General features: G+C 45.0%; 1 protein-coding gene across 3 annotated transcripts in view; it reads right to left on the bottom strand.

Annotated features, from left to right (window-relative positions):
- Nucleotides 1–23,155, bottom strand: part of GLI3 (GLI family zinc finger 3) — a 264,358-nt gene that overhangs the window by 184,625 nt on the left and 56,578 nt on the right. Inside the window, exon 2 of one of the 3 annotated variants that reach the window (XM_070504498.1) lies at nt 7,323–7,415. The exons of the other annotated variants lie outside the window; for them this stretch is intronic. Within the exon in view, the coding sequence (XP_070360599.1) occupies nt 7,323–7,353 (31 nt within the window). The 5' untranslated portion in view covers nt 7,354–7,415. The remainder of the gene's footprint in view (nt 1–7,322; nt 7,416–23,155) is intronic. 3 annotated transcript variants of the gene reach the window in all.

Genomic DNA, 23,155 nt, shown 5'->3' with positions numbered 1-23,155 from the left:
CGTCTGGAGCTTGGCTTCCAAAGGGAGCGAGCAAACAATGCCTCCTCTAAGAACATTTCCAATGCCCTTGGGGTCAGACATCGCCCTTGTGCGGCTACACACACATCTCCCGTTGACAATGACTGATGACAGAGGGAGTGGCCCAGATGGATCTGGAGAGAGCCTCCGTCCGCTTTGTCTGCCAGCTCTAAAGCGCACTGCAGGGCCTGCAACACGAGACAGCTGCAGGAGGATTTGAAGCTTTGGAGAAATTCAAGTGGCAACCCTCCCTCCAAGAGTACAGGGGAGCTCTCTCTTCTTTTCATCACTAGGAGGTCCCCAGGTGAAAGGAGAGAAAGTTGAACATGCCCTCCATCAGAGCTGTAGGAGCCTCTTAATTGTTTTAACATTTCTAGAGTTCTTTTTGCCAACGAACAAAACACAGTCCACACTGACTAACATCCCACCGGCCCTTCAGCAGAAACTATTGGCTCCAAAGAACAGGTGAGTGCTCAACTCAGGGCTAATTTCTCGCCTCACTCCCCAGTTATCAGCATACAGAGCTCCATTCAACTTCAAAAGAGGTTCCTGGGATAGAAGAGAGTAGGTAGAGAAAGCAAGATGAGAATTCAGATAAACAAAAATGGAAAAGCCGAAATGCTGTTACCCGCACTGCAGCGGAGAGCTCTGATGGATGCAGAGCAAGCAGCCTCCTGCCTTTTTTTTTTTTTTAAAGATAATACAATGAGGACTCCATGCCAATCTGGGGAATCAGGAGCTGAGAACACTATCAGCTTGTCTGAAGCCTAACCAGGCATGCCCTGTGGCCTAGAAAGTTTCCGCTCACTTTCCTTCTGCCTCTTGAACCCTCACAAGTCAGAGGTCTACAACCCTGCAGGCCCCTGGGAGGATGCTTCTGGGCATTAAGGCCACAGACAGCAAAGAGCCACTGGGATTTGGCGGAACATGACCCAACACACCAGGACATTTAAGTCCAAGCGCAAAGCACCATCCTAACCAACTTTCAAAGTTCCAGAAAGAAAGCACTAGCCACAAGCTGCCTGTGTACCAGGGAAGACAAAGCACAGATGCGACAGGCCCCCGAGGGCCCCTGCAGGCTCTCCTGTAAAAGAGAGGAGGAGATCTTCCTCGTTTTCCAGGAGCCTGCGAAGACCCTTCCTTGAATTAAGAATTCTAAAATGTCACGAAGCTTCTATTAGCCCGCTATTAGTTGCTAGTCGCAGCTTACACAAGAGTGAGTTAATTAGTGACATCAAAGGCAGTACAATAAATTCTCAGGAGGGCCAAAATTTTTTTTCTACTGCTTAATAGCGCATTTATGCCTATCTGTGAGTAACAGTCTCACGAACATTTAGGTATTAGAGATTTCCTTGAGAACTTGGGTTCAGTCTTTCATAACTAAAGAATGAAGAGTCTCTCTTTCTTACTTTGCTCATACAGACCCGAGCAGTTAAGATTCCATACAGAGATCCACAATCAACAGTTTAATGGAACAATGAAATGCCCGTTCACAAGGCCAGTGTCCAGACTGCTGCCGTCCACTGCATCCTCCACTGCATCCTCCGTTGCATCCTCCCATAGGACCGATCCTATCTCTCTGGACATCTACCCCAGCCCGTCTGGCAGGAGGACTCAGAGCCTGCTCTTGCTTTAAAGGAACACAGGAATAAATCTGTTTGGAACAGCTTCTTCTGGCAGCATTTTCAAATGGTGGTTCCCCATTGGCGCCCCTCCCCCCCAACATCAAAGTCCCATTTCCTAACCTCTCTACCATTTTTTAAATTGTGGGAGTGAACACAAACTTAACTGGCTTCATCTGGTGTGTTTATGTTGCACGGTTTTTGTTTTCAGAAGACTGTGTAATGAGAAAACCCGAGCATATGGCCGTATTATAGTTTTAATAAAATTTTACAGACCACGCTTACTCCATTGCAGAGATCAGACTCTCCTGGAGAGTCTATTTAAATATCAAGAGAATATCATGATTGCACCAAAATGAGCCGGAGGCTCCGCCCCCACCATGACAGATCAGGGTCGGGAGCAGGGCTCTCCTCTGCTGACTCAGCCTCCAGGCCAGGCCAGGTGCTGCCCGCCCAGCCCCGGTCAGATTCTCCAGCAGAAGCTCCCTCTAGCCACAGCCCACTTTGACCTCAGCTATGAAATGTGCACTTGAGAAACCCAAATGAAAATACCACATTGATTCTTCACAACTGGACCATCTGTGAGGCATGAGTGTGCCTCAGCAGCCTGCTTCTAGATACTTAGCCACAAAAGTCTGCAACTTCATAAAACACTTGCAGGTAATGGCCTAGGTACTGTCAGGAGTGAAGCAGGAAGGGCCACACACCCTAACGCCCCTCGAAGCCCATCTTCATGGTCACCGCCAAGACAGGATACTGTGGTCCCCCGCTGCTCTCCTCTTCTCTGGCCAACTGGACCGGGCAGACACCAACCAACCCACGCTCCGCTGCAGTGAGCCTGGGAACCAGGACACAAGCCAGACCCTTCTTCGGGCCTTGTTCCAGTTTTCCAAGCCCATTTAGGGGAACGTAACGCCAAGGGAATATATTTTTATTTTCAAGAAGTCCCAGTTCAAGCGATAAAAGAAACAAAGACCAAATTCACCTACCTTTCTAAAATACAAGTAATTTTAGTCTCACTCATTCTTCCTACCAATCTCTTTTTTCAAAAGCTTGCCAACTCAAGTCTATTAACCATGGACCAATTAATGACAGCTAACACTGACTTACTATGAGTAGGAAGGGCTTCACCTGTCTCACTTACTCTTTGCTGTAACTTGATCAGAAACACACTTCATGATGCTCATTTGCCAGACGAGAAAACCACGGCACCGAGGAGCGAGGATGCTTACCCTGGTCACACAGCTGGCTCGTGGGCAGAGCCCGGAGCCTGGGCAGTCGGACACTGAAGCCCACACTTCAATATCTGGCTGTTGGACCTCCCTAACTCAGTGACAAGAAATATAAAATAAGTTTGAATGTGAATTTTGGTCAACGCCCTAAAGCATAGGTCCGAATTTTGCAAGCACCCAACTCTGCTGCTCTAAGTGGAAAGCCACCAGAGACAGGATGCAAACCAAGGAGCAAGGCTGTGTTCCAATCAAACTTTCTTTACGAACACTGAAATTTTGAATTTCACATGACATTTAAAAATGTAAAGAACCATCCTTAGCTCGTGGGCAGACAGGTAGCAGACTGGATCTGGCCACTCTGGAGGTAGCTACTATGCTAGAGGTATACACACTTTTGATGTAAAGCTTGCACGCAGAAAACAATTAGGAACATTACAGTAAAACTGTAAAAGCCATAACACTGAGCGTTAGGGAGGACACACAGAAACACTCTCACACTATTAAAATCCCTAATGGGACAGGTGTATCAAATGATTCCACTTCCAGGATGTATCTTTTTTTTTCTTCCTTTTTTAAAGATTGGCACCTGATCTAACAACTGTTGCCAATCTTTTCTTTTTTTCTGGTTTTTCTCCCCAAATCTCCCCCAACCCCGACCCCATTACAGAGTTGTATATTTTAGTTGTGGGTCCCGCTACCAGGATGTATCTTAAGGAAACAAATTAGCAAAGAAGATAATGATTGATAGGCAAGGATGTCCATCACAGTGTTATTTATAATAAGGGAAACAAGTTAAAATAGATGTCCATTATCTTACGATACAATGGAATATTACATCATTAAATACAGTGCACTCGAAGATTTTAATGAACACAGGAAAGAACCTCACTGAGTGCCAGGTCTGTTCTAAGGCCTCACATGCCAGCCCTATGAGGTAAGACTTATTATGTTCCTCATTATATAGATACAAAAACTGAGTCAGACTTGTCCAAGAAAACAGCTAGAGAGTGGCAGAGCATCAATTAGAATCAAGAGCCCACTCACTTCCCTCCTAGGCTACCATGCCTCCAAACTTTTTAAGGATCCAAATTTTTGGAGGCAGGGAAGGTGAGAGGAAGAAAAATATACAATTATTTCCATACAAAATTCCAAAATTCAAAAAAAAACCTTTCAGAAATGCACCAAAATAGCATGAAAATATTTCTATGGATTATTTTTTATGTTTCTGTACTTCGCAACCATTTTAGAGGGTGGAAAAAGTTGATTTATTTTACTTTTATGTTTAATTCTATCGTAAGTATGACCTTTACAATAATTCTCTAGAGAATTTCAAATCGCGTACACATAAATTGAAAAATTACCCCACAAATTTATCTCCTGAAGTCTTGTTTTAAACTATTTATTCTACCCCCTAAAACTATAAGTGCCTGGTAGGCTATTTTTACACATATTAATAATATCTTAATAAAAGGCTTTATTGAAGTTTCAAGAAATTGCTTATATAAAATTATATGATGATTTTAATTATTTTGTATCTACGCATAAGCACCTTCTAAATAAGTACCAAAAATGCCCTGACCTCCTTCCCCACCAAGCCTGGGAACCCAGCTTTCAGCAGGCCACCCCCCGAAAGGCATAAAAGGGAAAGTGCATTACAAAAAGATCAGCACCACCACGACTGCTGCTCACATTTATCGAGCACTTAGAAAATGAGTGCTAAATGTTAAGTGCTCTGTGCGCATTCATGCCATGGAATGCCCACAGGCCTATCAGGTCTGCATGATGATCACCCCAGTTATTCAGGTAAATATCCCCAGGCTCAACAAGTTTAAGCAACCTGCTTCAAGTCATATGTCAGGTATGTGGCCAGATGAACACAACTTTCTCCTCTATTATGAATGACTAGTAACTTCTGCAAAGAGCCTACTGCCAAGGGTCTGAAAGCACGCAGAACACTGATTTGCTTGCCATTTTTCTATATGTATATGTGAAGATCATCTTCACTGTTAAAATTATTCTTCCTCTTCCCATAAAGGTTATCAGGAAGGATACTTCAGACTGTAATCAAATGAACTTGTTAACTTCAAACCAGAATTGTGAAATGTGATTCAGAAACTTCTCTGAATTTCTAACTCTGCCCAGTTTGGAACTTGGACACGGTTAGGATCTCGCAGGGCAAGTGACAGCTCTCGTGCTCAGGCTGAATTACTTCCTTGTCACCGTATTTCTCCCAAGCCCTTCCCTCCGGCGCAACCTGTTCTCTTGCCACAGTGCCTCCATGTTCTGAATAGCTATTTTGCAAAGGAACACTTCACACTGTCTTCTCAGGGACTGCGTTGCAGGCTAAGAGGCAAGAGGCAGCCCGAGTATTTGGTTTGTGTTCAACTCCACAATAGGTCCAACAGTTAAAGCCGTACAGAGTTTATTGAGAGGGGCATATGTCCAATAGTTAAAGCAGCATATGGTTTATAGAGAAAGGGGGAAAACTTGTGCTTGGAAGCAGCTTTGCTGGGATTATTTACCAACAAATGAAAGGCCCTTCATGCTGCCCCAGAGCATACTCCCCTCCCAAGGCTGGAAAGGAATGCTGAATGAGCCAATAAAATCAGCGTCACACCAAGCAGAGACTTCTCCCCAACGAAAGATGATTATCGAATTATAGCAAATTTAAGAAAGGTTTCTCTTTTTTTGCAATCCAGAACAAAACCAGACTACTTCTGAAAATGCACTGTTAGGAATTGTAACTGTTCCTAAAAGTGCCAGATATATTTCCACCCATGCAATATTAAAACTAACAAGCGTCTTTTCAATTTCTTTTAACGATGGGGTATGCAATAAAAATACAGCAGGGCTTCATTTAGCCAAAAGAGCTGAAGCAAAAAGAACCAAGATAAATAAATAATAAACTTACATGGGCCACTTACCAAAAATAAAATCATTTAATTCAACCTTTTACAGGAGGTGCATGCAGCATTTTGAAAGCAAAAATTCTCATAACACAAACCTCCACTTAAAAATCACTGCCAGGGGCTGGAACCAGGACAGGAGTGGTTATTTCTTTTTCAATTTATTTTTTAATGTTTGGGTATTAATGACATCAACTGCCATGTCGTATAATAAGGCAGCATGGTATAATAAAAGGAGTTTGAAAACCTAGGTCCCAGACTCGCCTCTGATACTTAATGGGTGTGTGACCCTGGGTAACGTAAAATACATCAGATTGTCAGTGGCCTCACATAACAGGCAGATAACAAAACTCACCCCTGTTACTTGACAGGGTTTTCTATGGGTTAAATACAATAGTATATTATAAACTATGGCATTTATGAGCACCAGGTACGACCCCTAATCTCCTCCTTATCTTTTTGATAAGACTGTTATGCAGGGTGGTGAGACATAAGTGCCCTGGACCAGAAGCTAGGAGACTGAGCTTCCGGGCCCGATTCCACTGCTACACTGGTGGAACCTTAGGCAGGTCACAGACTTTCTCTGGGCTGCCGCTGCTCCCTCTTACATAAAATGAGATATCACCCATCCTGTCCACCCAACTTCTCACAGATATCCTAGGAAAAAAAAGAGACAATGCAGAGAAGTGTTCCGAAACGTCTAAGGGAACAAACCCGTGTTGACCATCACCAAGAACCATGCTAGACGTCTGGGGAGACAAGAATCGCTGTTTCACAACCGGAAAACGGATCCAAGTTCATGACCTATAACTACAACTGGTCATCTCTTTCACCCATTTCTTTGATGTATCCTGGTCAGGCTCTTCACCAACATTTACAAAGTATGCCTGCTTGAAATTGGCATGAAAATATCAATCTCTTCTCTACTCAGCTTTCTACATTGACTTAAGACACTTGAATCTTCGCAAGAAAACCATTTTATGTTCCTCCATAAATAATATTTACGAAAAAAGATCAAGCAAATTCTCCTAGGGTGATTGTTGGCAACCTATATCCACTGCCTGTTTTTGTACAGCCTGTGAGCCAAGAATGGATTTGACATTTTTAAAGATTTTATTTTTTTTTCCTTTTTCTCCCCAAAGCCCCCCGGTACATAGTTGTATATTCTTAGTTGTGGGTCCTTCTAGTTGTGGCATGTGGGATGCCGCCTCAGCATGGCTCGATGAGCGGTGCCATGTCCGAGCCCGGGATTCGAACCGACAAAACACTGGGCTGCCTGCAGCAGAGCGTGCAAACTTAACCACTCGGCCACGCGGCCGGCCCCAGATTTGACATTTTTAAATGGCAGAAAAAAAATCAAGAGAAGAGTAATACTTCATGACACACTAAAAGTAGATGAAATTGAAATTTCAGTGTCCATAAATAGTTGTATTGGAACACAGACAGGCTCATTCATTTTTTGTCTATGGTTGCTTTTGCATTATAAGAGCAGAGTTGAGTAGTGACAGAGACCAAACAGCCCGCACAAACCCCCAAATACTTACTATCCGGCCCTTTACGGAAGAGGTGCGCCATCCCCTGACTCACCCATCTCAGGACATGCTAAGAATCCCCATCAGCGAACCGATGAAGCGTACCTGGGAATTACATACAAAAATGAGGCACCACCTCTTAGCACAGATGCTTCCAAACCTTCAGAGTAACTGTAAGGTGGCTACTGCTATCACCCCACTTTATAGATGAAGGAAACAGGCTTAGAGAAAAGAACGTCCTCCAAGTCACGAGTCCCTAAATTGGGGATCAAGTTAGTTCCCTATGATTCTAAACCTGACAATTTATATGGTGGGGAAAGGAGGACTTCAGCTTTTCTTATAAACCCAAAGGTAGAGAAGAAAACATTTCCTGTTTCCTCTCTCAATGCACTGAGCGCTGGGATAAATAATGAATTTTAAATATAAAATGTGAACTGTGTGTAACTCAAGGTCAGTCTTCTTATCCAGCTTAGGGTGTGTCTGCACTTGTCGGGTTTTTGGGGTTCTTTTAAGAACAGTCACAAAACAAACAAGTACCCATTTATGTCACAAGCGCCACACTCTCCCTGGGAGTTGCAGGTGGCAGAGGTTATTTCCCACACATCAAGCTACTCGCACCATTTTTAAAGGATAAGGGAAAGTGCCCTCTGTTGAGCCAGACAGATTCCCTAATGATCTCTTTCTGATGGCAGGATGACCCAGACTGGCATGTACTTCTGTTAATAGTCATGGAGGTGACACACGCAAGAATAAAGTCTGGAGACTTCTTGTTCCCACCAAATTGGAAATCTCCCGACCAAACGCAGTCAGGGTTCTGAGACAGTGTGTCTGCAACTCGGGTGAAAAATTGGGTCCAGGGGTTTTAGGGCGGCTGGCTGAGTCAACACAAAGAATAGAAACTGGGCCAGGCCAGCCATTCTCCACGTTCCATTCATACAGATGCGTCCGTGTCAAGGTCCCCATGTGTCCCAGCACAAAATCTGACCTTCTGAGAGGAACAAACCCAAAATGGCTGCTGCCCTCGTGGCCCCTATGACTGTGGTTTTTATAGACACAAACTACCCGAGAAGAGAAGCACAGGCCACAGGCTGGTGCAGAAGACTGGGCGGACAGTAATGTCAGAGTCAGGAGAAGGCTATGAGAAAGGAAAAGGTTCTTCTTCAGGTGTTGAAGGTGGGAGCAGAGATGAGGCAGGTCTTCTTAGGGGAGGTTTGGGCAAGATCCAGTTTGGGAAAGTAATTCAGCTTTTCAAGGAGACTGGTCAATATCCACCAACCCCTCAGGGATCCAATCAACTGACCCACGTACTCTTAACAGTTACGCTGATGCTCCAAAAGACTGCAGCTTTGGTTGGAGGGTATCTGTATGGTTTTTGTTTGTTTGTTTTCACACTTTTCTTTCCTCTTTAATTCACATCTTGCTGACACAAGTGAAAATTCTTATTTCTTGGCAGAAGCGCTGTAAGTTTACTGCCAAGCCATTTAGATAAAAATTCTTCCATCCTTATTTCATTGCCTGGTCTGGTTCTCCTAAAGTCTCCAAGAAGACTTGGAGAAGACAGCAACCAAAACACATAACCCAGGCCATTTTATTGTGCCTGACAATTCCGTTAATTCTATTGGGTCTCTTTAGTCTGCTCTATAATTTGGAGGAGAAAAAAAACACACAAAACCCCAGCCTGGTCCAGCTAGCAAACGTAACAGCCCTCCCTATAAAATGCATCTCACAGTTCATTAAGCGGAATATCAGCAACCATTGCGACCTCAGTCTTGGCTCAGGCAGAGAGAGGCTGCCTCTCCTTGGCTCTCCAGCGGCCCAGCCTCCCAAAACGATGAATAGAGGAAGCACGTCTTTATTTGTCTCCCTTCCTGTGCATTATTGGCTCTGGAGTCCTGGGGAAGATTGGTCCAGGAGAGGAAGGAGGAAATGTTTTTTTATATTTTCAACCTAACCTCCAAATCTACACGACAAACCTGTCTTTTCCCGTCAAATGACAACAGTATTCACAAATCACAGATGTTCCACCCAAACACGGATTCGGTGCACAACTGACCTCTTTCTGTAATATTCAGGCCACGGTCCTCCTTGCCAAGGGCCTCATAAATTACTCAGAATAAAACCAAGACAGGCAGTTACCTCTGTACACCTGCCTTTCGTGTCAGTCAGCTCCTCCTTTGCCCCACACTGGAGTGCTCTTTTGGCTCACTCCTGACTACCACAGCCCTCCCAGTGGCAGCAAGGAATGCTCCTCCCTGCCACCAATTCATCCCTTAGCCTCTGTCGTGAAAGTTGCCTCTTTCTGATTTGCCTTTTCTCCAACTACGTCTTTGTTGGGCCCAACATCGCCACCACTCAGTACACCATTGCTCTTCTGTATACATCAGGACCACTGAGCAAATCCTAAGATCTGCCCTCGTGCCTCTCCTGCTTGACCTTGTGTGGCCGGCACTTGACTCCTGAAGCTGTCTGTATTGTTTCCAAGATTTGTCATTTGGCCAAGTTCATGGCTTCCTCTGCACTGAAGCCCTGACACAGTCTTTCACCTACTCTGTACACGTAACCTTTGCGTACCTGCCTTTTTCTATAATTTCAAGTTGAATGGTTCCAAAGTGTGAATATCCAGGCCTTTGGAAATTGATTTACCTTTTTAATGAGTCTATCTAGACAGACTTGAAATTCATTGTGGAGTAAAAAAATCAAAGTGAATGTTAACATATAGTTCAATTGAATAGCATAAACCAGAAAAATAATCACTAAAAAAATCCTGCACATACCCCCATGCTATAAAGTTTTGAAAGGTGGTGTTTTAATACGGTTGTATACCCTCATGCTTCAATCCATTTAAGGAACCTAAAAAGAGGTTTGGTTTTTACGTAATGAAGCTCCACATTCTAGGGGCAATCTTATTAGCGCAAGAGAAGGCAGTAACGAAATGATGAAGGAATTAAAACCTATTCGATAGATTGCACTCCCTGGAAGTTACAGCAAAGCTGTCGAAAGCCTTTGGCGTTAGAGTAATCCTACTATAGAAATCACAGGAATCACCAAGTTTTAGTAAAATACTTCCTTATCCAATGTGACCTGTCTTGCTGTGTTCCTAGCTAAAGGTTTTAAGAGTTAAAACAATTTGCAAAAGCATCAGAGTTGTCATAGAGGCTAGGAGGATTTTTATTTAATTCCTTTAACAAGTATCTCCCCCAGAAATACATATTCCTGAAGCCAAATACAGAGCCAGTTTTCCATATGAACCCTGAAAAACGAGAAAACAGAAGTCACAGATTAGCTTAATTTCTCTGATCAGGCTATTAAGACATAAATGTGCCACACAATTTATATTGTCATTAACTCAAAATATAATGCCAGTGCACCTGGAGGTCTCCTTCCCCGGCTGTGTCAGGCCCAGGCCTCATCCCAGTGAAAACTAGTTGCTGGCGACATCAAGTCCTAGACTTCTTTTGTGCTCTCCTGGGCTGACCACAGAAAGGGATACCTTAAAAGTAAGCAAGAAGATTCTGTAAAGTCACTGAGCATACTAACATTCTGAGAAATTCAACCGAAAACGGAGAACCCCGTCTTGCCAAGAAGCTTCAAACCACAGAGGAAAATACAAAACACCGAGAACCAGATACCTTGGTGAATCCTAAAATCACATCTATTCAATCTTAATTTCAAGGGTGCAAAAGCAGAGTGTCCATGGAGCAGTGAAAACGGAAGCGATGTTAAAAGTTCTGGTGATCCTCTCACTCTACTGCCTAAAGATCTTCTAGAAGCACCCGTCACTTCTGTGCTCACAAAGCTTCCATGAAGCCCAGTGTCTACAAGACCAACCCCAGGCTGCTTGGCCTGAACAAAGGCTCTGAGAGAGAGGAACCACCTTCAGCCCTTTTCTTCCCCATCCTCTGAGGCTGCTCCACTCCCTGCCCAGTGCCTACCGGAGCATTTCTCACACTGCTCTCTAACTAGCTGTTCCCTCGTATGTCTCCACCACAAGAATATATAAGCTCCTCGAGGGCAGAGGCTGGATCTTAGCTTAGATGTTAGCTGTGGTGTCTCTTATGCCTGGCATGCCACAGGCACCAGAAAATTATTCTATGGATGAATAAGTAGTTGACTGAATGGGGTGGGACTTCCAGGGGTCATGTGACAGTGACAGGGCAAGCTTGTATCCAGGGTAGCAGCAGCTGCATCCGTGTGATCAGGATCCAGTGCCAGAGGAAAGGACCCTGGGGTGTCCACGTGGGCCCTGGCAATGGAGCGCCTAGAAACAAGATGCCAGAAATGAAAGCATAGCTCTAAACAGGAAAGGACGACAAACAAGGAAGAGGGGGACAGAGGAAAGTCACCTATAGGAGCATTTTGCAGGGGTTGATTCTGATTCTTTATGCCCCTGTTTACTGCTGCCAGATTATCAGTTAAGAACATTATCTTGCTATTCATCAATTTAAAGCTAGTGTCCTTTAATGGCAGATAAAACATTAAAGACACTAAAGCAATGAAAATGAAAATAAACAGACAAAGAGCAAGAAAAACAGACATGAACTCCTATACCAAAGACTTCCTCTCTCCTGGCGTCAAGCGTCACCCGCTCCGTAGACTGAGACCTCACGTGTTCAATCCTCACCTCATGACAGTTGCTGGGGAGGTCAATGTTTAGCCCGTGTATATGGGAAAAGTACAAAGTGATTCACAGTGAACAGAGAGACCCATAAAACTGAAAAGGCATCCACAGATACTTGGCCCTCCTTGAGATGATGAATTATCAGGTTAGATGTGATTGCAAAGTATTGCTAACTTTTAAATAGATGTACACACAAATGATGAATTAGCAAATAACAATTGAAGAATCTAGCTTTTCCTACACATACATATGGAGAACAAGAGAGAGAGAAATAAAGGTAACTCTGCCAGCTCCTTACAAGGGTAGGGCACTTTTATGTAGCACATGGATATATTTTTTTTTAACTCTCAGCCTTTCATCTTCGCTCTGGTGAGGACGGCATTTGCCACAGGCTGATAAGTGAATGTGGCAGAACTTCAAAACTCATGTCAGCCAAAGAATCTAGGGAGGAAAAAAATCAGACATAAAGCTGGTAAAAGGCAGCTATAAATTTTTTTAATGCCTTTTATTTAATTCTACCAAAAGATCACAAAGCAGTGTGGTCCAGATTTGGTACCTTTCTCAACCTCAACTCAAGCACGCACAGGGCCTAAATCCAGTTTCTTACCCCAGAGATGTGGTTTTCATTAAACTAGTAAACCTAGGAAGGTTGCTTGTGAGACTAGTAAGTTAATAAACTCTTTCCTCTTAAGATAATTTGAACCTTCGATTTACTAGAGTGAATCAAGAACTGATAAAGAAGAAAATAACAGGATGTAAAATGTAATTCTTCATGTAGAGATGACAGCCCAGCCTGAAGCCAACAGTCGTTGTCGACAATTTGAATCCGTACCCAGTACCTTGTTAAGAGAACTCCACCACCTTCATCCTTGCCAAAAGTAACGCCAAGGAAAGACAACAACAACACTGAGTATTGAAAGTCCATGCTGTTCTTTACTTTTCTCGAGATATAGGTGGAGAGGACAGAAGAAGGATGTGGGTGCATGAAAGTTTGTTAAAATGTCAGTTCTACTCCCAACAGCAGGGGTACCAAAAGACATATACCAGAATATTTATAGCAGCACTATCTGTACCCCAAAATCGGAAACTGCGAAATGTTCATCATTTGCGGTAGGAAGGATTCATAACTTGGGGCATATTCATGCAATGGAATACCAGAGAGCAAGGGGAATGAACACCTACACTGCACAAAATGTGGATGAATCTTGTAAACATAATTAGAGCAAAAGGGAAGAAGCCAGCTACAAATTTACAAAGCACAGAAACAGCCACAGCTGGGCTATGCTGGGAGAAGTCGGGGACCAACTGGGGGCTCCATGGTGCCCATGATGGTCTGCTTCCGGGGCTTGGTGCTGGTTTCAAAAACATGTTTGGTTTGTGAAAATCATTTAACTGTACGATCTATGATATGTGCTCTTTTCTATGTGCATATCTCCTTCAGCGGAAAGTCGTAGTATCAGTTCTAAAACCTTCCAGATAGTTCCCAAATGTCCTCTTCTTCAGATTTCTCCTTTGTGCTCCCATTCGCAAATGCTATGATCATTCTTAAACATGAACCTTACCGCTGTGTATTTTAGGTAGTTTCACACAAATATATTCAAATATTTGCAACATTTAAAACAATATTCCTCTATAACAAAAAAACTCCAAAAAATGAACACGAACAGGCACTCATTGAAGAAGACATTTAAATGTGTAAGAAGAAACTGAAAACTAGTTTTTACTTCATTGTATAATTCAAGAAGTAAAAAGTGTGGGGCTGGCCCCGTGGCCGAGTGGTTAAGTTTGCGCGCTCCGCTGCAGGCGGCCCAGTGTTTCATTAGTTCGAATCCTGGGCGCGGACATGGCACTGCTCATCAGACCACGCTGAGGCAGCGTCCCACATGCCACAACTATAAGAACCCACAACGAAGAACACACAACTATGTACCGGGGGGCATTGGGGAGAAAAAGGAAAAAATAAAAAAATCTTTAAAAAAAAAAAAAAAAAAGAAGTAAAAAGTGAAACATGATACCGCTTTGTGGGGGTTTTTGCCTCGATACCAAATTAAGAAGTGTTAGTAAAGGAGAAAACAGTATTATCAGCAGGGGAAAAGCAGTGCATTTGTATACTCATATCTATACACCAGTCTGTGACCTGCTGACAAGCCTTAAATGCATATACCAGCTGGCCCAATGATCCCCTTCCTCGGTACACACCGAAGGAGTAATTTAGGTTCCATGCAAAGGTTTAGCTAGAAGGATGTTCACTGAAACATTATTTATAATAGAGGGAGTAGAACTCCTAAATAACCAACATTAGGAAATTAATACTATCCACAAAGCAGGGAGAAGAGAAGGACCGGGCACGGCGAGGACCGGAAGCGTACACCAAAATGTTCACAGTGGTGGTTATCTCCAGGAAATCAATTATGAGGGTTTTTAATTCTCTTCTATTTGCTGCATTTTCTAATACTTTCCTAAAATTTTAAAAAAAAAAGTTTTAAATCAATGTTTAATTTAGAAATAAATGTGTTTTTTCAGAGCTGTTTCAAACTTAAATATTATAGCTCTTATAAAGAATTTATGGGCTCTTTAAGAAAGCCTGCGGTCTTTCTGAAATATGAGTTAATGGTAAATAAAAGAGATGCCAGAGCTCTCATACCGCAGTGGCCACAATCAAGTATTTGCTTGAGCATCTTTTTTCTTTCCTAAACCCCCCTCGGGGTGGGAAGGAGCTATCAGGCATGCTGTGAGCTCATGCCCAGTTTAACCCTAATTCCCCTGACAGAACACAACCTGTGAGAATTCTTCTGTTTCTCCTCCCTGCAGCAGCGACCCGGTTGACTCAGCACACAGCTATTTGTTAATCGTTCTATGTGCAATTACATGCTTCTACAAAAACTGCAGCCTCTTCCACTGCAAACTCACACCGTCTTATCTTCCAGCTCTCCTGAACGACACAGCTCTAGGCAGTGTGTTATCAGTTCCCTCTGTCCTGCTTCTCACCTGAGCTTCTAATAAGCATCAGATTCAAAAGCAGCCTGGATTGCAAAATTTTCACAGATTGTTCAGAAGTCTCAACGTGACGTGATTTCATGGTCTTTTCTCTCATATATGTCATTGTGTCACAGGTTTCGCTAAATGGCACATTTGTGCCTTCTGTAAGGGGCAGATCCTTCTTCCTAAACGAAAACATCAAGATTTTTAAAATCTTTTCCTATGAGGAAAACTGAGAGGGAGATAATATCTAAGTATGTCAGGAATGAAATAAACAGGAGACTTTCCAACTCCTGGGTCACTTTGTTGAAGAGAGGTGCAGATACACACGTGTAGAAAAAAGACTAGAAGGAAATGTACTAAAATGTGCATTTTCAGCCAGACATGAGTAGAGGAATAACGGTGATCGTTATTTTCTTTTGCTATGTTTCAATATTTTTTTAAATTTTCTACACTGACTATTGCTTTTGTTATTAGAAAGCCATAACCAAGTGTTACGGGACAGAAAGCGTGGTAAGACAGAAAGAGTACAGAACTGGGAGCCAACAGCCCTGGGACTTGGGCTTCTCACAAACCTCACGTCTATACACTTTCCAAAGCTTCTTTCAAAGGTAAAGGTACACCAAAGCTCAGCACCTGAGCTCCCTAAGGATCCCCTTTCTGACACAGAAACACTCGCCATTCCTTATCCATCACGGATATCACAGACCCACAACTGTGACATCACCTGTTCTTATCTGTTTCTCCTCAGAATTCTTTCTTACACTTGAATGATGCTTTTTGGGAAGTGGGGGGTGTCTTTTTTTACTCACAAAATAGAGTGTGCTCTCATGCTGACTCTAAGAAGAAAACTGTTAACAGCTCCAAATGGAGTCAAGGGTGGGAGCGTGCAGGATTCACCCATGCTACTCCAGTTCAAATATCTCATTTCAGCTAGATCCCCACGGTGGGTTTTGCAAAGGAGACTTCGACGTGTCTTCACGGCCCCACCACAGGCTGTGGTAGAGGAGATGCTGAACAATCATGGATGGCCACCACGACCATCCCCAGAGTCAGAGGGTTTGGGCAACTGGAATTTCTATCAACTAGCAGAATCAGATGATAAGACGCAATAGTTAACGGGCCAAAGGGATGAAATGGTCTCAAAACCATCCCACTCCCAAGCAAATGTATGGGTTGGACACATCCTTGCTGCCCCTTCCTCTAGCTGTAGCCGTCTCAGAGGCTCAGAGCCTGAGTAGCTTATGGGGCAGTGGGGAACAACAGCTCTGAGACCGCCCAGCTCTCCCGGTCCACCCTCGGATCTGGATCTGGGCATCCAACACGTTGCCCGGGAGCTGGAGAAGAGCCTTCAGCAGCAAAATTAAGATTTTCCCTTGAGTAAAGTTAACACAATTCATCCTTTACCGTTAACACCTAACGTTTAACAGGGCATTTCAAAGAGCTTTGCACGCACCTTCTATCTAACACCACTCTGCAGCAATCGTCCGAACTATAAAGATTATTGCACATTTTAGTGGTGGAAACTGAGGCACAGAGAGATAAAGCATCTTATTCAAAATCCCATCGCTAGGGAACAGCAGTCAGAGCAAAACAGACAACTAGTCAAGACGACTGACCAAGGCGGGCAGCCCTCCTGCCTGGGCAGCACCTTGCACTCTGGAGGGTAGACCAGTGTGGGCCACTGCTGTTGGTCCTTCTCTCTCTCCCTGCAAGCCAAGCTGTCCTGACGACGGTTACATTTTTATTTTGCTTCTTGCCCCAGGGAGATGCCCTGTGGAGGCTCATGAGATGCTTGCTGCCTTCCTCATCCGGACAGATGGTGCCTTCATGAGCACCAGACGGGGTCAGCCGAACTGCCCTTGACAGACCCACAGGCATGAACTGCTAAAGGAATCAGTGGAAAGCCTAACGCACACCGAGAGATTTCCTATCTCTCGTCTTCCCTGACATCCAAGCGACTTTAAGTTACTTCTAAGGCCCAAGTATGGCTCTCATTTCTGGAAAGCAATTTTGTAAATTGCATTAATACTACTTTTTCAGTCTCCACAATAAACCCAGCAGCATGAAGGGACAAGTGTCCTGCACACAGCTGGGTAATGAGTCTGCAGTCTATCTTTGCTTTTGTGGAAAGCTGCCCATTTATTCTGATTTAGAGGCAGATAAATATTATAATATTCTGCAATTTTTTTTTCTGTATTTTCCTGTTCTCCTTTCTTTTCCTCAATTGCATCCTAAAACGGACCTGCCAGAAGACTGACGACAGCATCCAAACCAGGCTCCTCTCATGAGCACAAAGGGTTTTCCCAAAGCAGAGAGAACCTCAGGGAATTCTTTAGGAACACTATGGAATACAGCCAATGGCCCTCAGGAAGGGTTCACACAGAGGGGGTAAGAGGAAGAAAAGTGAAAACTGTAAGACTCCGAGAACCAAAGTAGAGCTTGTCCATTTCGGTTCTTACAACTTTCCATCTTTGCTCATTACACACTGGACACACACTTGACCACTGCCACAGGGCTTTTGTTTCTGCAACACGTTAAGGAATTTTAGAAAACTTGGCCTGCTATGTGAGTTCTACAAAAATATCCTAATTTTATATTTCTTCCAAAGGACAAAAAAGGCAATGTAAAGCAGATCCCTGATGCTATTTGATTTTTAAAAAAATTAAATGTAGTGTGGTTTCAGGTATTCTATGGGATAAAAGGCTCACAAATATATACGAGGCATTAATGGTTAGGATATAATATAAAATATAAACATTCTCATTGTTCAAAAATTTCAGATGGCAATTTTATCAAATTTAAGATCAATTAAGGCTACCCATCACCTCTTATGATCTGGGCAACTAGTTTTTCTTTTCCATCTGACTCATTCCACTAAACCAGGTAAGTTCCCCCACCCCCAATAATACAAATAAAGATTTCTTTTGAGAATTTTTCTCTGTGAGAAATGGGGAACTGACCTACAAATTCTGATTTCCTGACTCCAGTTTACTGGGAACTAGTTCAAAATTGAGTCTAGAGATGTCTGCAATGTGTGTCAAATCTGCTTTCAACTGAATTCACCTTTCAGTCTACCCCACGGACTTGGCCAGCTTCTTCCCGCCCGACTGTTTATTCATTGCCTCCCGTTGAAACGTTAAAAGCTTCGTGTTGTTAACCAGCTGGTAGAGTTGAGCAAATCCTCATAAATCAGCCCTTTGCCAGACGACCTGGGAGTTCATGGTAGCTCTTCGCTGACACACAGAGAAAACAACTAAAGCACGTTTCGGTTCACAAAAGAACCTTCGCGTGTTCGCAGACCTCCTCTTTCATCTGTCGGTTCACAGGTCGTTTTTGATGAACTGTGTTCCTCAGTCGCCCCCCCCAGGGCCGCACAGAGGGTGACAGCACAGGCTCGGAGTCTGGCTGCCAGGGTTCAAGGCCTGGCCCCTCACTACACTCAGCAGACAAGTCCCCGAACTCCCCAGCGCCATCGCCTCATCTGCAAATGTGGCAATGGCAGTGGCTTGCCGCGAGGATTAAGGGGATGCCCGTGAGGAGGGTTCTATAGATGTGAGCTCTCAGTAGATCCTCTCGCCCCATGCTGACATGCAGCATGTCTGCAGAGTTGCGGGTTATCCTTCCTGCTTGATTTATATAAATTCGGCTTGTTAGCTCAGAGTTGCACCCTGTACAACTTTTTGAGTCCATTAAGTTCCTAGAGAGACTTAGATACGAGCTGATCAAAAACACACCACATATGTGATATTTCATCCACCTGTGGGTCTGTAACCGACAGAGTGATAAATGCTCTTAAGTGCTGCCATTTACCAGTGATGCTAGCCTGAGTAAAGTGCGCTGGATCAATTTCCGGGAAATGCTTGCCCTTCGCACCTCAGCCCAGTTGTGCGAGCTGAGGAAACAAACTTCACCCTTTTGGGCCTCAGTTTCTTCATTTCGAAAAATGGAAGTGCCAACAGCGTCTCTCATAAAACTTTTGTGGGCAGGAAACGAGTTAAGTTAGATAAACATATAGAGACTCAAAATATGCTCTGGGAGAGTAACCGCCCCGTGTGAGTTTCAATTCGCATGTTAAGGTGAATGAGGATACTAACAGCAACATCAACAGCTACTCAACAGCAGGCTGTGCAAACCCTTCACGTCTCTGATTTCCTGAAATCCTCATCACAATCATGTTATGCCCGTTTTGACAATGAGAAAATCAAAGCTTAGAGAGGGTAAGAAAGTTCCCCAAGGTCAGCAGAGTCAGATGAAGACTGGGTCCATGGGACTCCACAGCACACGCACTCAACCCTGGGCAGGACAGGCCCCACAACCAGCCCCTTCTCTGTGGCAGGTCTGAACTTGTCAACTGAGCTCCAAGTCACAGGCAGAATGATGGAGGATGGCCACATGGGCTAGCCAGCTAGATGGTCCAACCCAGGCATGGTGACCAACAAGGCGACAGATGCCCTGGCCAGCCTGTCATGAAAGCCTATTTCAATTGCATGTAACACTTACTCAAACCCCATTACTTGTACCCTACATATGCTGGTGCTGACCCAAAGACATCCTCAAAGATTCATCGAGATGCCAGAAAGGAGCTGGGTTCCAAGCAGAGGTACAAGAGAATGCCCCCTCCAGAGTTTTGTGCACTGCTTTGCCCCCAGGTCCTGACAAATCCGGTTTAAGCCCATAGATCACACAAAATCCTTCACGAAAACAGATCTGTTGGCTCTGATTTCTAAACCTTCTCTACCCCCATCCCGGATCAAACCAGTCCATGGGGCCAAGAATCCCAAGGGCACATTTCACCCCCTTTCCCTCACAAATATCACACACATGTCTGTGTACGTGTATCGTGCTCTCTCTCTTTCTCTCTCCTTCCCTCCTTCCTTTCCTCCCCACCCCTTCCAGGTGCTTGGCCCAGAATGGCCCAAAAACTCCTCGTTCAGTCAGAAGAAATAGAACAAGACAGGAATTCATGCACACAGATGCCCAGAGCGACACAAGCCCATCGGCTGTACAAACAGCAGACTCTCGCCCAGGCCACACTCAGCTGGGACAGACTGCTGCCTCACCTTTCATGTGTCTGAGACAACCTGCTCCTTCAGCCCTAGGCTACTGAGAAAAATAAAAGGTCCACAACTTAATTCGGCGAGGAATTCCTGCAAGGAACCACTTCCCGAAGCTTCAGCCAGGGGTGAGGCTCTCCTTTGGACTCAGTAGAAGATGGATTATGGATCACTGCCCCCCCGCTGCCTGGAGGGGGCTGGAGACAGGGAGACTGTGGGCCCAGGAGGAGCGCAGAAGCTGTGCCCTCTCGCCTCGCACATGTAAAACCTTCCCCCAGATTTTCAAGGCAACGGCCAAGCTATTCAACAGAAAGCACACAGGAAAACGGAGCCAGACTTGAGGGGGAGGGGAGCTTCTCATGGAGCCGAGAAGGGGACACACTCATTCATTCATTCACTCCTGCCTGATTCACTTCCTTCCTGGGCACCCAGTGTGTCACACAGGCGCTGTGCCAGGTGCAATGAGACATCTCCTTCCTTCCCTCTGACAGGTCCCCGTCAAAGAGCCCGTATTCTAGTCGGGGGGGGGGGGGTGACTGGAGATAGGGGTGGTCAGTGAAGGCCTCAGGGGACCCTCAAACTGAATCATGTCAACTCTCCAGAGATGCCAGTGCGGGGAGAAGAGACAAGAGGCAGGGGAACAGCCCCCACAGGAGGTCAGCACCTTCAAGAACAAAACAAGAAAAACTCCTATGACTTCAAACCCGGAGGCGGACCTCAGCACAAGGCCTTTTGGAAGCCATTGCAGTGAAACTCAAAGGCCAAATAAGGGGGAAAAGGAGGCTGGTCCACCACCATCGCCAGTCTGCAGGCGAGGAAACTGAAGTGAGAAAGGGTGGAGGACATGCGGAGTCAGTGGCAGCTCTGGGTCTGAACCCCTCTGAGTCCGGGACCCAAGCCTCTGACCCCGAGCTCCGGTTGCACTTCTCCAGGCTTTCAAACATAGAAATTGAAAATGTTAAATTTGATGGAAGGATGAGCATTAATAAGCAGTTTATCAAAGGGATACAGGAACCAAAGACAAAGCGCAGAGGGAATCAAATTTAAAAACAGAGATCAGCAAAGACAAGGGGCTAAATTTTTAATAATGTAAAACTGACACGAACAATTATGTGCTCCTCAGGAGAAATTCTTCGGGCCTCCTTGCCTTGGCTTGGCCAGGAAGGCAATGCTAGAGTGTCACAGGCTGGTGGGATGCCTAATGCATAACTTTTTTTTCCACTCTTTTTATTGTGGTGAAATACACATAACACAATCATTTACTACCCTAACCACTTTTAAGTGTGCAGTTCAACGGTATTAAGTACATTCGCATTGTTGTGTAACCGTTACCACCATCCGTCTCCAGAACTCTTTCCATCTGCCTGATGCGTAACTTCTGATGAGGTTCTGCTCCAGGCAACACGGCTCACAATCCCATAAACATTCACTAAGCCCCGCCATGTGTGAGAGAGCACGGATGTCAGCGCACCGAGACAGACATCACACAGCTCTGCCTTCATGGAGCTCAAAGTCTATGGCAGAACTGGCCACACGATCAGATCTGCGCTAAAACAGATGTCAGGTGTGCACAACTGAGAAATCAAGTGGAAACAGCAGATGCCCCGCCTCAGGGCCCAGCAACAACGAGGGCCCAGCTGTGTCCCAGCTGAGGGGATGCTGGCCAACGACAGCATACAAATGTCACAAGGAACCAGAAGCCACCCACGCAACTTCTCTCCTTTGGAACAGAAAGTTCCAGGAGAAGACAGAACAATGTGTTTCACTCAAAGCAGTGGCAAAGCTGTAAAAGTTAACTCTGTGTTTCATACAGGCAGCCTCTGCCGAGACCGGAGTTTCGGCTGGGGGTCGGTGGTATCAATGAGAGCAAACGGCAGGCCGCCAAGAGGCAAACACTGACTCCCACAGTCACACATGGAAGTCTCTTTGGCAGCTACCACCCCTGCAGAAGCCGTGTACTGACCACACTGGCATATGTGCCTTCGAAAAGATGGCCTGCTCTTGCCACCTAAGGTAAGGCAAAAGAAAAAAAAGGACCTTGCCTTTGATCTCCAGGGAATTCAGCATCCTCTCTCAAGAAGAAAGGGGAGATGGTCCTTTCGCAGCACACAGAAGGGCTCCACCAGATTGAACCAGGGCCCCTTCATCCATTCAGCAAATATGCATTAAGCTCCTACTATGTACTAGAGTCTAGTAAGCAGACCCCATTCCAGGCACCTGGCCTATGTCAGCCCACAAAATAGACACGAATTCCCAGTGTTGGAAGCCTAGAGTATAGCAGAGGAAAGAGGCAGTGTTTGTGAGAGAGCATTAAGAGCAAAGGAAAAATAAAAAGTGAGTCATGTGAGCGGGATCAGGCGATGGCACCTGGGTGGGAGGCAGGCAGGAGGCAATAAGGTGATTGATCCCGGTGGATCTCGCTGAAAAACTGACACTGGAGCACAGACTGAAGGAGATGAGGGCGTTAGCAGAGCAGATGTGGAGGAAGAAGGAGCAGCTAGAGCAAGAGGCCCTGAGGCTAGAGCTTTCCTGGGGTGTTGAGGAAACAGCCTGCAGGCCAGCGTGGCTGGAGCAGAGCGGGGCAGGGGGCAGAGATGGAGGGGCCGAGCATGCAGGGCCTTTAGAGGACTTTGGCTCCCAGGGAAATGGGAACCCCTTGGTGAGTTTTGAGCAGAAGAGTGACACAATCCAATTTACATTTTTAAAGGCTCACTGGGACTCTGTGTTGACAAGAGACTGTACTGGAGCAAGGACTGAGGAGGCAAGAAGCAGGGGAGGGGGCTCCTGGTGTCATCCAGGAAAGCGCTGAAGGGGGTTCCCAAGAAGGCGGCGAGCAAGGAGCAGACTTCGGTCCTAATAAGCTGGATTTGGTGGTGAGTATGTGCGTGTGTGTGTGAAAGAGAGAAAGGATATGGTTCCAACATTTGGGGCCTGAACAACTGGAAGCATGACCTTGCCAACAAGTAGGGATGGGAAAGACGGAGATGAGCAGGCTGGAGAGGATTGGAAATCCGCTCAGTTCTGTAACGTCACATGTAAGATGTCTATTAGATATCAAAACAGAAATGTCTAATAGGTGGTTGAATATATGAGGAGTTTGGGGGGAAAGGTCTGGGCTGGAAGAACAAATCTGGGAGTTAGGAGCAAATTGAGAAGATGAATGATATTTCAATTCATAAGACTGACTGCCA

This window comes from Equus asinus, chromosome 1, assembly GCF_041296235.1.
Source record: "Equus asinus isolate D_3611 breed Donkey chromosome 1, EquAss-T2T_v2, whole genome shotgun sequence".
Classification (NCBI taxonomy): Eukaryota; Metazoa; Chordata; class Mammalia; order Perissodactyla; family Equidae; genus Equus; species Equus asinus.
Note: the sequence above shows the minus strand (reverse complement) of the source record. Positions and strands in the feature narration are given on the sequence as shown.